Source organism: Delphinapterus leucas, chromosome 10 (genome assembly GCF_059928025.1).
Source record: "Delphinapterus leucas isolate spDelLeu-1000000601 "Yukka" chromosome 10, BTC_Dleu_Yukka2, whole genome shotgun sequence".
NCBI classification, from domain to species: Eukaryota; Metazoa; Chordata; class Mammalia; order Artiodactyla; family Monodontidae; genus Delphinapterus; species Delphinapterus leucas.
This window is the reverse complement of record NC_143138.1, coordinates 218,984-234,064: the sequence shown is the minus strand read 5'-3', so window position 1 is coordinate 234,064 and position 15,081 is coordinate 218,984. Positions and strand designations below refer to the sequence as shown.

At 48.4% G+C, this 15,081-nt stretch overlaps 1 protein-coding gene across 3 annotated transcripts in view; it reads right to left on the bottom strand.

Annotated features, from left to right (window-relative positions):
- Positions 1–15,081, bottom strand: part of DUSP22 (dual specificity phosphatase 22) — a 72,075-nt gene that overhangs the window by 1,010 nt on the left and 55,984 nt on the right. The window contains exon 8 of one of the 3 annotated variants that reach the window (XM_089918179.1): positions 7–3,000. The exons of 1 other annotated variant lie outside the window; for it this stretch is intronic. In XM_089918179.1, the coding sequence (XP_089774305.1) occupies positions 2,807–3,000 (194 nt within the window). In that variant the 3' untranslated portion in view covers positions 7–2,806. Of the gene's footprint in view, positions 1–6; positions 3,001–3,234; positions 13,371–15,081 lie in introns of those variants that run through there. One more of the 3 variants, XM_022586514.3, reaches the window with a different exon arrangement.

Below are 15,081 nucleotides of genomic sequence, written 5' to 3'. Positions count from 1 at the left end.
CTTTGGGAAAATACAAAGATATATTAGAGTATGCTTCCTGCCCTCAATAAATTTTCAGTTGAATACCTCTGGTTCTCTGGTCTTTACCTTGGAGGAACTACTTTTATTAACAAACCACCAATGACATACTTGTGGCAAAAATCCAATGGCCTCATCCCTTTTCTGAGCTCTCAGCTCCTCTGCAGAGGCCCACCAGCCCCTTCTCAACGATGTGCTCGGGTCTGGTCTTCAGGGGCCTCCTGCTCTGTAATCATCTCTCTCATATTCTGTTGGTGTCGAACCGAATTCATTTCCTGCTTTTCAGCATCTCCAGGCCTCACAGTGCTCTGGAACCAACCATGATTATCTGACCAAATACTTCAGAGATGTTTATCTTCCTGACACCAGTTACCCTCATCACCTTGGGCCCAGTGGCCTATTCTGCTCTCTTCAACCAGAAAAGCAAACCCCACTGCTGCCTCTCACCTCTACCAGCTCCTCGTGATTCAGTGCTGTGTCTTCAGCAGAAAAAGGTAGGTCTCTCTCCATCCCAGAATATTCTCCTCGCAGCCTGAATTCAAGGATTCAACCACAGCTTTGACTTCCTCTTCCTGGGCTGGTCCCATCTGTCCCACTCACCTTTAATGGGCTGTCCCTTTGCTTAGCAGAAGTTCTACATCAGAGTATGTGTAATACCTATGGGCATGGCTTTTAAAATTAATTAATTATGTATTTAAATTTTAACCTGCTTTACTGAGGTATGTTTGACATGGAAAAAGCTGTACATACTTAATGTATGTAACTTGAGCTTGGGGATAAATAGAACCTGTGAAACCATCACCACCATCAAGGCCAGAAACATACCCGTCACCTCCCAAAGGCTCCTCCCATATCCCCTTTTATTACTACTGTTACTGCTACTATCGCTGCTGTTATTCTGGGGTAAGAACACTTAACATAAGGTCAGTACTCTCAGCAGCAGGCACCAGGCTGTACACAGGCTTCCAGGACTTGTCTGTCCTGCACAAGCGCAACTGTGCCGTTTGGCCATCACTTACCTCTCCCCTCCTCCTCCAGCCCCTGGCAGCCACTCTTGTCCCCTCTTCTGTGTGACTGAGATTCCACGTTACAAGTGAGGCCACAAAGGATCTGCCCTGCGTCTGCCTACCTCACTGAGTACAATGTCCTCCAGCGAGTTCTGTCCGTGTTGTCGCAAATGGCAGGATGTCCTTGTTTTAAGACCAAACAATATCCCATGTCTGTATACACGACATTTCTTTATCCATTCGTTATAAGCATTTTTAAACTTGTAAGACATTTTATTCACACAGCAAACATTTCTGAGTGCCTTTTACAGCATGCAAGGCACTCCCTAGGCTGTGAGAGGAGCCATGGATAGACTGACAACTGTCCTCAAACTATTGCAATTTAGAGGCAAAGATCAGACTGGTAGCTAACACTGAAGTTGAGGGAAGTGTGTGGTTAGTGCTTGGAGGCATATTTTAATCTTTGATTTGTGTATTTCTCTTGTAATATCTTATTTCCCCCCCCAGTTCTAAAGGTAAGTATCACATTTTCTAATTCTTTTATTTTTCGCAGGACTTAGACTAGCGCTCTGTACGAAGTAAGCTCTCTGGCAGCCAACATGAAGTCAAGAATTCAGGTAATTTTTCAAATGAAGCTAATTTTTTTAAAATAAGAAATTTGAGTTTGCATTATCCTACCTGTCCATCTACGTTGGCCACATTCAGGTGCTTTTCTCTCATACTTCATTTCATCCCTGCAGAGACCTCAGGGCCACATTTCACTGGACTCTCAAGCCTTCCAGGCGACGCCCAGCTCCGGCTAGGGCTTACGGGCAGCTCTCCATCTCAACCCTCATCTCTCTCTTTTTTTTTTTTTTCCCATCTCTTTGTTTTTTTAGGTGAGCAGACAGATCACTGGATTTTTTTTTACGGTTTCTCAATCTTTTCTTGTCTTTCACACCCTTGACCCTTGATGGTTCTAGTCAGTGAGCTTTGCAGAAAGCCTCAGAGTGAGGACTTGTCTGATGTTCTCTCAGTATTGATTGGTTGAGTTGATGCATTTTGGCAGGAATCCCATGGAGATGGTACTTGGTCCTCCTCGGAGCATCACACCAGGGCTGCATCTTCTTCCTGGAGATGTTACTTTCCGCACCTGGTTACGATGCCTGCAGATGTTCTCCATGGGAAAGACTGTAAAGTGATTATTTTTCTCTTTCTAGTTGATCATCAATCCTTGTTTTTTGTCAGAGCTTAGCCCAGTGATCTTTGTATCCGTCAGTAGATCCTTCCTGCAGCGACTTTTACCGTAATGTTTGCCTATTGGTGATTTGGTGCTTTCCTCCTTTCTTCCACATTTGTTAACTTGAGTTCTGTAAGGAAGGGCTGCCCGTCTCTGCCGCTTGTTTATCTATTTATTTGTTTATTTACATCACCGTGGACTCATGAATACTTATTTTGTTCTGTGGATTAGGATCCAACTCTTGTAATTGATGTTTTAGGCGCCACTGTCCACTTGGCTGCTCACATCAGGCCGGTTTTGACCCTAGGGGGCTCCTTCGGGGGGCTGTCTGCGCCCTCGTGGCACCTCCCTCTGTTTTTCAAACCCATCCCAGTTTTCTAGCCCCACACGTCTCAGGCTCACAACCGGACCCCATGGCAAGGTCGCCTTGTTCGGAACAGACTGCAGGGCGGCCTCGCTGGAACCTCGCCCCGGTTTCTGAGTCTCCGGTTCACAGTCACAGTTGCAGCCAAACACCACCTTCCGGGGGAGACTCGGCCCGGAGCCAGGCCTTCTCGTCCGCTCAGCCCGAGCCGCGGGCGGTCCGGGCAGGGAGCAGAGGTGCCACCCCGCCGACCCCGGACTCGCATCGCTCAGGAGCGGCCGCTGGCAAGTGGGCCGCAGGCGTCGGGCTTGGAAACAGCTCCAGCTTCCGCCAGCCTGGGGCGCCGGAAACTAGGAACCAAGCGTCTGTCCTCATTTTTCTAAAAGTAGCTCCTAAGGATACAGAATCCAGGAGAGTGTAAGTCACCTCCGCAGAACTGAGTGCCGTTCCAGCAGCCAGGAAAGAGGCACACGTGTGTCACAGGACCTCAGGGAGCTCGGCCTCTAACGCGCACACGCACGCGGATCCGAAAAGCTCCTTTGCCCACACGTGCCGGACGCAGGAGCCCACAGGAGAGCGGGGGCACCAGAGCCCCGGGGGTGGGGGGCGCGGGGGGGGCGGGGGTCCAGAGCCCCGGGGGCTGTGGGGGCGGCCCCAGGAGAAAGGGGGAGGCGCTGCCGCTGAGCATGGCTGTTGAATTCATCTACAATGAAGCACTTTAACATGTACCTTTATTATTGTGAGACACTCTGACGTCGAACTTTTCGAAAATAAGGTCTGAGTGAAGGTCTGAGTGACACGAGTGAGACTAAACCCCTCTCTTGGTTTGCCCATGATGCCCCGGGGCCCGGCGGACTCCCGGGTTCGCAGCGTCGGGAGCTGGGTCAACTCACAGGGACGCACAAGCTGTTCAGTGTCAGCCTGGCTCCCGACTCACTTTGAGAGGTGACAGCACAAAAGGCAGAGCCTAAAGACGGACACCCCCGAGTTCGCATCCCAGGCCCCGCCGTTACTCCCTGCACTTCCCGAGGCATCGTTTGCCCGCTCAGACTTCATGGGGCGCATGCGTGGAAGTCTGGCGAGCCTCCTGAGGGCCCGCAGGCCAGAGCGAGCTCCAGTCCCGAGACGACAGGCACTGAGGCTTAGCTCCACCTGACCGTTTATCACCTGCCACCACGTCAGTCTTTGATTCGTGAAGGTGACTTTGGTCCTAATTCCTACTCTCCTTCAACTAGCCTGTGTCGTGTACCTGCCACGTGCCCCGCGCTATTCTAGGGGCTGGGGTACCGCAGGTCCAAGTGAGTGCCTCCTTAGTCAGCAGAGCACAAAAGCATCTCCAAAAGGATATATCAGAACTTCTGTTTCTATTTGTTTTAATATAAAATTTAAAAAATGAGCCGAGGGCTTCCCTGGTGGCGCAGTGGTTGAGAGTCCGCCTGCCGATGCGGGGGACACGGGTTCGTGCCCTGGTCTGGGAAGATCCCACATGCCGCGGAGCGGCTGGGCCCGTGAGCCATGGCCGCTGAGCCTGTGCGTCCGGAGCCTGTGCTCCGCAACGGGAGAGGCCATAGCAGTGAGAGGCCCGAGTACAGCAAAAAAAAAAAAAAAAAAAAAAAAAGAGCCGACCTCATGCTTAGCCTAGAGAGTGACAGTGGCCCCTCCACGGGGAGGGCCGTAGTGGTGACCGCCACCGGGCCCTGCGGGGCCCCTTAGGTGGATTTGCAGGTAGCATCTTCTGGTGTTGAGCAGACAGCCCCCAAAAGAACTATTAGCAAGAAACTGTGAATGAAAGATGGCGGTAATAAAGAGCAAGCAAACAGCAACCCAGAGCCTCCTTCACTCTGAGAACAAGCTCTTTGTCAGCTGTTTCCAGGTTAAAGACATGCAGTACTAATCTAACAGGAAATCAGTCCCCAACATTTGCGATTCTCAGAATGGCTATATGAAATGTAGGTGCTATAGACTGAATGTGTCCCCACGAAATTCACGTGTGAAACCCTAACCCCAAGGTGATGGTGTGAGGAGGTAGGAGGTGATCAGGTCCTGAGGATGGAGCCTCATGAATGGGATCAGTGTCCCTTCAGAAGGGACCCCAGAGGGCTCCCTCGCCCCTTCTGCCACGGGAGGACACAGCAGGAACACAGCCGTCTGTGAACCGGGAAGGGGGCCTCACCAGACACCATATCTGCCGACACCTTGATCCTGGTGTCACAGCCTCTGGAACTGTGGGAAATACACGCTTGTTGAAGCTGCCTGTGGTAGTTTGTACCTCAGTCCAGTCAAACTAATACGGTGGATTTCCGCCTTCTGTCATTAACATCAAACCTCACACCAGACATCCGCTTTACCCTAAAGTATCAGCTACTGATCTATCCCAGTGATCATGTAAAAGTCTTGCGTACACTGGCTTAGAATCACCCAAACGCCACACTCACTGAATGAATGACTCGTTTAATAACCTATACCAGACAGCATGTAAGAAGCTGGTGCTGAGCTAAGACACTGCCCTGGCTTAACGGAGCTCCCTCTCCACACACACACATGCACACGCGTACAGTGTGATAAGTGATATAGGACGAGGTTCTGTGGGCGCAGCAAGGGACGCACCTGGGGGAAGCAGGGAGGGCTCAGGGGGGAGGGGCCGAGTCCTGGGGGAGAGGGAGCTCGGCGTCTTCCCCCCGAGACAGGCCCCCACGAGAGGGAGCAGGCCAGCCTGAGTGGTCAGCTGTGCAGAAGCAAGGATGCCTTAGGGTGCGTGGCACCCCAAGGGACAGCAAAGCAGCCTGGGAGGGAAGCGCCCAGGAGGCTCTTGGGAGAGGCGTGTTCATGCCACCAGTCTCTGCCACGTCATGCCCTCCACAGCCCGTTGCCTCACAGCCTCTCCCAGGGAGCTGAAGGCCTGTACCGAAGGCCAGGCGGACCTTCCGGAAGACCTTGTGATTTCAAGTGAATCTCTCTGTCCTGGGGGGGCAGGGGAGGTCACCCGCTCTGTATGGATGTTCCTGGCTTTGCAGTTTCCGCCCCGGTCCTGCCCCAGGCTCTCCCCAGAGGCACCACGACAGCAATTTGGGCCCATTATCTCCCCACCTATTTCTAGCCTTTATATGTACATCTGTGAATAGTATATGCTATTTTTTGCTTGTTTTTATAAAGGTTCTAGAAATTATATTTGTAGCGTTTTATAGAAAAGTAAACATGACAAACTATTAAGTACCAATACTTATAGTGGAAACCTGGCTGTTCGTTATATTGTACTTTGTATATTTTGGATTTCTTTTTTAGAAAAGCCAGCAAAGCTTGGGAACCCAGGTGGCTGACAGCCCTGCTCCATTCACGGTTCCTAATCCAGAACTTTCTCTTCAACTCCTCTGGGAGGCTTACCCGACAGCTCCCCAAGGGCAAGGGCGGGGCAAGAACTCGCCTGAAGCTGCCTGTGAGGTCCTGCCTGCAGGTCACCTGTGTGATCAGGACCCAAGTTCTCCACACTCCTGTGGGCCTCGTCCCTGGCCTGGGGCAGGGCAAGAGCTCATGGGGGCATTTCTGCCTCGGACCCAGCGCACAGCGGGGTCAAGGCCATGCTCGTCTGGGTCCTGGAGACACCGCTTCCAACTATGTGACCAACAGTCTGCCAGCGGAAGGGTCAGACCTACCCGACGCCAAGCGACGTGACGCGGGGCAGTGAAGCCCTCGGCAAGCGGGGCTGGAGGAGGGAGCTGGCACCACCCTCTGCTCTCCGGGAGGCAGCTAACAGGAAACGGCTCTCTCCCGGCAGGACCAATGAAAGGCACCTCTGCTTCCTAAGAGCAGTAGCGTGAGGGCTAAAAATCTCCTTAGAGAGCCGCGTGCTCTTTGTCAGAGGAGATGGTGTGTGAATCTGGAAACCAGGGGGCTCAGCATATAGAAGTGCCGTCAGCTAAAAATAGCAGTGATTGAAATCCTCTTTACAAAAGAAAAGGTCTCAAAGAAGACCTTAGAAGGAGAAGGAGGTCACAGAAGGGAGGCTTGAAAAGCGGAGGCAGGTACTGGGGAGGAGGCCGCGGTCAGGACAGAGCAGCTTTGTCCCGGGAACGCAGGTTTGGGGGTAAAGTTCCGAAGGGGAACAGTTTCCTACTGAACTGAGAATGCCCTGCACTCAGAGATTTGTGGTTTGTGCTGGCAGTGAGCATTTCCCAGGGGTCAGAGTATCACCATAATGGAAGAACAGACACATTCTTACAGGGGAGATGGTAAAAAGGACAAACACCTGCTTCTCTCTGAGGTTCTGGGAGCTTCATCCGTTAATCAATCGTGGAGCCAAGATGAACACAAAGGAAATTCTCAGAACACTTCCCCTCCGCCAGCGAACATCAAAATGCTTATGTCTACAATAGTTTGTTTTTCAGTGAGAGTGGGAAGGAGACCTTCACCTAGATCTCCTTCTTTTAATTACCTGTCTATACTCTAGTATCACTTATGTAAAACTCTACCCGCTTTCTCTGTCATCTATCTATCTAATCTGCCTAGAGAGACTGCAGGAGAGCTATGTGGATGTGTTCACATTGCTTATCTCTAGGTGAAGAGGTGGAGATAATTTTTACTTTTAAAAAATATTTCATATACATGTATACTACTTCAGTAATTAGCATATGTCATTTTTATCTTCAGAAAAAAAGCTACGTTTATTTTAAGAGAGACACAGACAGACCAAGGTTGATCATATTCCAGAGTTTTAGATTCAGGCATTTGATCAACCAAGTTGAATCTTCTGTAAAGGGTGTTGAAACAACTGAGCTGGAGCCCAAGTGTGGAGTTATAGCTTTTTTTTTTTACAGACTTTCTTTATTTAGAGCAGTTTTAGGTTCACAACAAAATTGAAAGGTACAGAGATCTCCCATGTACCCCGCCCCTCCCCCCCCACAGAGACACACACACACACACACACAGACACACACACACAGACATACAGACACACACAGACACAGACACACACACAGACACACACACACACACACACAGACACACACAGAGACACACACAGACACAGATACACACAGAGACACAGACACACACACAGACACATACACACAGAGACACAGACACAGGCACACACACACAGAGCCTCCCCTGCTATCAGCATCCCCACCAGATGATGCAGGTGTTACAATCGATGAACCTATATGGACACCCAGTCACCCAGTTACGACATCAGCACCACCCATAGTTCATATCAGGGTCCACTCGCGGTGCTGTGCGTTCTGCAGGTTTGGACAAATGTATAATGATATGTATCCACATTATAACATCATACACAGTATTTGCACTGTCTACTCATCTCCTTCCACTGCCACAACCACTGGTATTTTTATGTTGGGGTTACAGCTTTTTTTTTTTTTTTTAAATATTTATTTATTTATTTGGCTGCCTCGGGTCTTAGTTGCGGCACGCAGGGTATTTCATTGCAGCGTGCGGGCTTCTCTCTGGTTGTGTTGGGCAGGCTCCAGAGCCTGTGGGCTTAGTTGCCCCATGCATGTGGGATCTTAGTTCCCTGATCTGGGATTGAACCCACATCCCCTGCATTGGAAGGTGGACTCGTAACCACTGGATCGCCAGGGAAGTCCCTGGGTTACAGCTTTTTAAAGGCCAGATCTCCTTTTGTACTGCTTCTTTCTTTGGAATTTGGATTTACAGAAAACTCCGTTCTAATTTCTAAACTCTACTGCTTATCAGCTGTGTGGCCCTGATCAAATTGCTCAACCTCTCTGAGCCTAAGCATCCTCAACTGTAACACAGACACAAAACAACTATCTGGCAGCGATGAACAAATGTGTACAAAGTGCTTACGGTCATTCTGAGGAATGTGCGTGTGCATATGTGCCGTGCACACATGTTGTGTGTATGTGCATATGTGTTGTGTGCTGTGTGTGCACGTAGGACTGTACAGGCATATACTGCATATGCCCATCTGGATACATGTATGTTATATGTGTACACACGTGTGCATGTGCATTTGCATTTTGCCCTCATTTTACTGCCGCTGTGTATTTCTAGCAGGCGGTGCTGATGAGACACAGAGGTGGTACAGGAGGTCAGATGCAGGGGAGCCTGCAGGAGACCCAGCTCTGCCGGCCCCTGCCAACCAGCACTCCTGCCCGGCACCCCCTCCCCCGGGGCTGAGGCAGAGCTGCCCACTGGGACCCCAGAGTGGTCGGAGTGAGAAGTTACCCAGGGCAGTTGAAATGCACTGTTTACTTGTTAAATTCCCAAAGGTAACCCTGCCCAGGATGGTTTACCGACTCACAGCACTTGGGTCTCCTCTTACATTATTAAGCTCCAGAGAACTGTGTTTCTTATTCATCATCACACAAAACTCAAAAGAACCAAGACAGAATCCCGCCTCCTGGCACCTCAACAACCCCAGAGGAAAAATCGAGCAGTCCGAGGTCCCTGGTCTCAGATAAAACAAAGTATTTAAATTCTGACTGATTTCTTCTTTTTCCCAAGAGGTGTTTTATGCTGGGTGATAAGAACTTCTTTAGTTTTTGATTTTTGGATCTGTTTCTTTTAATCCCTGGCCCCTGTAAACTTTATTCATTAATGTTAAGAATAACATAGTAGAGTCAAAATTCTGGAGCTGAAGTGGAAAAATATAACCAGAGTACGTAACATTGGACCCTAAGCCACAAAAATTATAGCGCAATTTGTTGCTAAACAAACTTAATGTCCTTTATTAAATTCCTCTATTATAAGCCTCCCAAAGATTCCTGCAGTTCCTGGAACTTAAAACTGTACAAGCCACACCATTTGCTACTTTTCTGTCGCTAAGTTTCCAAAACCAAGCAACGCTGAGATCTCAGCCAGGAAACAAGAATTGTACACTCTCTTTCCTCACCTTTCTCTCTGGTGGACAGTGCAACCCAATGAATAATATTTTAGGAGATTCCAAAATTTTCCCAAATGGTAAAAAAAATTACATTTAACAAATGAGTTTATATTTTAAACATACATATAAATTAGACAAACGGAATCCCAATTCAATGATATGCAGTGCAATCAAAGGGAAGGCTCCCGTCAGGCAACACTTGGCTTTAGACGTGTACCCTGAGGATAAGAGGGAATTTTGTGAAGCCCACCAGGGATTCTCAGTCTCAGCACCGCTGACGTTTTGGGAAAGGTCATTATTCGCGTGCGGGTGTTTAGCAGCATCACTGGCCTTCGTCCACCAGATGCCAGGAGCAGCCCCCACCCACGTGTGACAGTCACGGTGCCTCCGGACATCACACAGGCAGGCCCCATGGAGACCCTCAACTCCAATTTAAAAAAATCCAGGCTGTTCAATAAAAAGGAAAGAAACACCAACACAAGGTACACCGTGGATGACTCTCAAAAACTTTATACCAGGAAGGACGCCAGACCCAAAGACCACACACTGTATGGTCCCATTTATATGAACTAGCCTGCGAGGCAGCTCTACAGAGAAAGAAAGTGCATCTGTGGGCGGGTGTCAGTGTGGGAAGGAGGGGTGATGACACTGCTCTGCATCTGGTTATGGTGACAGCTGCACAACTGGGTCGGTGTTCTTAACCTCACTGAATAGCACACGGTAGATGTGTACTATTTACATATAGCATGTAAATTTGACCTCAATAAAGCTGTTTTTAAAAAAACATGAAAAAAACAATAGGAGGGTAAACGTATCGCCCAAGGAAGAATCAAAACAGGGGCCACCCTGATCCCAGCGACTTGCTTTGACTCCGGACAGCAGTCTCCCCAAACAGACGTCAGAGCCCCGCCTTCTCCTGGCCCGAGCGACCGTTAGAACAAGCCTGAGGTGTTTTTGCCAAACAGCTGCATCGTCTGTTAGCACCTGATGCCATCCAACGGGCTGTGTAGTCAGTGCTGGTCTGTGTCTTTCTATGGAAAACATTGTGTATGCATGGTCACCCATGTCCAACCTGGCCAGGAAGAAGACGGGCAATCAGCAGGGGTCTGCCCTATAAGACCATCTCCGTCTTCTGTTAGCATGTGAAATAGTTCATGGTGAAGCATGCCTAGCGTGACATAAAATGCAAAGGGGAAAAAGGTTTGAAAGCCCCCAGAATCCCCCATGGCCGACTCAAACCTCTTGTCACAGTAAAAAAAAAAAAACCAAGTCTATCTCCTTTGGTGTGCCTTAAATAACAGCTGTTGTTGCTATTCAAAGAAATTCTGGGGTCTCTTTTATTGTAAATGGGACAGCACATGCCTTCTTAGGGAACGGAAATATCTTCTCTTACCTGGAGGGCTAGTCGTTTCCAGGGGTTGGTAACCTGTCTCAGGCAGGAGAGCTTTCCCTGGTCAAGTTATAAATACCTACTGGACCCAATACACATACAGCCCTAAGTGTGTGTATTGAAATTTTTAGAATCTTCAGGTCTGATGTACCCAAGAAAATCGAGAAATGGGTTAGAAATTGAGGCTGTTGGGTAAGTTATCCCAAGACCTCATTGTGGCGAAGTTTTGGGTAAAGGAAGGTGTTGATAGTAAATTCACCCCTATCTCCTTTAGCTGGAAGCTGTGCGGCCTTGGAAGAGATAATTTCAACAATTTACATTTTCCCCAAAGGCCACGCACACAAAAAGATACTTTTCTCTTTTAATGACTCTACATCTGATTCGAGACAAAACACTGAAATTCTGAGAAATTCTGTATTTTAAGACCCGGTAAACTGAGGACAGGAGAACTCACACTGGCCCTGACGGATATGGCAGCTAGGAAGGTGGGTGACGCCTGCCAACATTTCAGGAAAAATAACTGAACGACAAATAATTCTGATTAGGCCCAACTTCCGAAGTGGGCTGAGGGCAGGAAGGATGATGATCTACCCAGTTAAATCCCACTGGTTTCCTAGAAAATTGTTTGTCTCACGCGTATTCTGGGAAATGTGCACAATTTTACAGCGACGTTTTGCTGAACAGGGTCCAGGCAACAAACACATGTTAAAAATAAGCATCTCCTAAAACATGGGAATAAGAAAAAGGTGACATTGCTAGAGAAGACCCAAAGTCATGGTTTTCTGCCTACCTCTTCTTGAAAAATACATAAATATAAGCTTCAGAAGTAATTTTGCAAGTTTTCTTTCCAGATCTTGGCAGTTGTCAAGTGCCAGGATCGGAGCGAGAGGCATATGGCTGGGGTAAAGCCCTCACTACCTAAGTGGCGCAGGTTAGGCTATTTTCCAAAATACGAAGTTGTCTTTTACTTCCAGAGGGCATGATGGTTCCCTGCTTTCTTAGCTTTGAGTTTTAAACTTATAGAAACCAAAGGGGGGGGTGGGGTTACTGATTCAGCAACCCAACTGGGTTTATTCTAGCTAAGGAAGTCAGAGATGTATTCACCACTATACTTAACCATCGTCTGTTAAAATATTTACTCATTGCCTTTTTATAATGGTTGTTATAACTACTTTTCAACTGCCCCATTGTTTCCTTTCCTACACAAAGTTTTCTTTTGAAAAAGTTAATTCTTTTCCATGGACTTGAGAGCTTTTGTTTTGTCTTGTTTGTTTTTGTTTTGTTTTGGGGCAAAACAATTCTCGACAAGAGGAGACTGATTCTTTGGTCTTAAAAGTATGTTAAGATATGTCTGACGATTTGGTGTTAAGACGGAACAGCTGTCATTGGTCCAGAGTTGTGTTTGTGAGACCGTGTGACTTGGTGCCGGCCTGTGCGGTGTAGACAGCAGCATCCCTCACTCCGCCTGGCAGGTCCCCAGGACCGCAGGGTCCATCCCAACCTGGCCCAATGTCCCTCCTTCCTGTCTGCTCAGTTCTTGGGCCACCTGCCCCATTGCTTCTCCCGGGCAGCTTCTGCCCTGCCTCTGGCTTATATTCTGCACCTTTGTCTTGGTTCTTCCAGCAGGTCCCTCCTAGACAGACACCATCTCTACCTGCTGCCCCTTCTAACCGAGATGCCACCCACTGGCATGTCTAGACCTGTTTAGTGGATCTCAGACACAACCAATTCAAGTCTACAAGCCTCAAGATGATTTCAGATCCACAGTCCTTGAGGAAAGACACTTCCCTGTGTAAATGTATCATGTGGAGACATGACCTGGTCTCTCGTGGACCAGGTAACTGTGGCCTCTTCTGCGATTCAATTCCACTTTATTAATTCATAAATCAATCCACTGGGACCCGACTATGTCACATGATAACGTTGCCTCAACCTTTGTTTCTAAATCATTTTGGCAGGTTATCTTTGATTTGCTCACATGGAGAGCTCGTTGCTCATTGGTTCCAACATGGTATAGAGCAAAGAGCAATGGATTATGAGTCAGACCTGAGTTCTAGGTCCTGTTCTGCTACTGAGCAGCTGAACGTGGGTGCTGGTGATTCCACAGCTTTGCTGGGAAAATGAATTAATGTACGTGAAGGTGCTCTCTATATGGAAACACTTTATGAAGCGTTATAGGATTTACAAAATAAAAGTAATTTTCTGAATGGCACTGTAGACTTCTTTCATTTTGTGAGGGAAAACAAATTTTCATAATCTGAGGAAGAAGCTATTGAACAGAAAATCTAGAGAGTCTGGACTTTTCCCAGAGAAACCTGAAGAAAAGAGGGGTAAAATAGAACAGATACGTCTGGACACTGTAATACAGTAAAGCACTTCAGATCCGATCGAGAGGCTGCACAGGAGCCTTGCCGCCAGCAGGCTGGCTTACGGTGCAACATCCCGGTCGCCCGACGTCAGCTCGTGTCTTTTCCAAAGAGGTGTGTGATTCTAGGACCAGAAGTTGTGCTTCTCTAGAGAGAAGAAAAGTGGCTTTAAGCAACCATTTCAACTGGTACCGTGAACTTTGTCCAGAGCTAGTTTCACAGTAAACAATCAGCATCAAAACTCTTCTGAGAAATGAATGTAAATTGTGAGAAAGGCAGTGAATGAAGAAATCCAGGAAACAGAACAAGGCTATCAGATAGCAAGTGCATGGATTGGAGTGAAAGGTAACAAGAATAAGGTCCACGGTATTGTAAGAAATATGTAAGAGTTTAAAGATCCAAGCCACAGGAAGGTAGCTGAAGCCAGAAACGTGTGGCTGGGCTCTGGTTGGGGCTGCAGAAGGGAGCCGCAGAGGAGACCCCGGAACAGGCCTCTCCTCTGCACCAGAGGCACCCTGCACCCTGGGGGGACACATGGGCTCGGCTGGGCGGGGACCTGGCCCAGGGCTGTGAGCACAGCGGGGCCACCAATAGTTTTGACTGATTGACTTAAATACAGAAAAAGGAAATAAACATGTCAGCGGAATTATTTTTTTAGCTTAAGAAGCAAAATAAAATAAGATTAGGGTCCTAGTGGTGAGGCCTTGATAAAAAGAATGTTTAAGAGGCTAAGATTCATTTCCCAGAACATTTGACTTTTATGTATTTATTTTTTAAAGAAAGGCTCAGAAACAAATGATGTCAGCACACAGGGGAGGTTACGAAACTCCAGGTGGGCTGAACCGGGTCCTGCCTGGTCCACAGTGGGCTCAGATTCCTAGTTTCCAAGGTGCTAACTGTATGAGGGCAAACGAGGTCCTGAGCGCGTTTCTGGAAACTGGGTGGGTGGGTAGGCAGGACCCGGTGAGCAGAGGGGCTCCTGTCCTCCGTCGGATGGCTCAGCCCGCCCTCTCGCGAGCCAGAAAGTGAAGATGGGGGGCTCCCACAGCGCAGTCGTGAGGGGCCAGGAGGGAAGCACAGACCGGAGCCTGGGGTCTGGGGAGCGAGCAGGGCAGAGCTGGGGCCTCTGAGGCGCCCTGCTCGGGGCAGGACAGCCTGATGGGAGCAAGACTCCGGGAGCTATGACCAGGAGACTCAGGCACCTGCCGCGAGCCAGGCCCCGCCCCCAGGCCCCGCCCTCAGGGAGCTGAGGGCCCGCTGCCGAGGCTGGCACTCCCACCTTAGAAATGCATTTGGTGAGCGACAAGGATTTACTGTGCAGCACAGGGAGCTCTACTCAGTATCTTGTAATAACTTACAATGGAAAAGAATGTGGAAAAAGTAGGTAAAACTGAGTCATTTTGCTGTACACTTGAAGCTAACACAATATTGTAAATCAACTAAACTTCAGTAGAAAAAAAAAGAAAGAAATGCACTTGGTGATTTTTGGCACAGGAGAAGGGCGTGCTTTATGACTGGGATTCATCAAAATCTCACAAACACTTAAATTAGGTCCCTCACCAAATAGAGGAACATCGTGATTTTTGCAATAGAGGAGACAGTCTTAATAAGTTGTATGTTTGTAGAATTATTATATATCTGAGTCTCTGAAATGCACTAGGAGAGACGGCAATTTAAAGACACATTGATGCGAGAGGGGGGATGCTTCAGCCTCTGCTCACGTCTTGTGAAGTGCAGATTCTCATATGTGAGCCTCTTAATGGAAGGGACACCCACAGGAGAACACTGCACAGGAAACATAGAGCAGCTTTCTCACCGAGGGTCCCCCCAAATAACAATAATAATCTTCAATTATCTT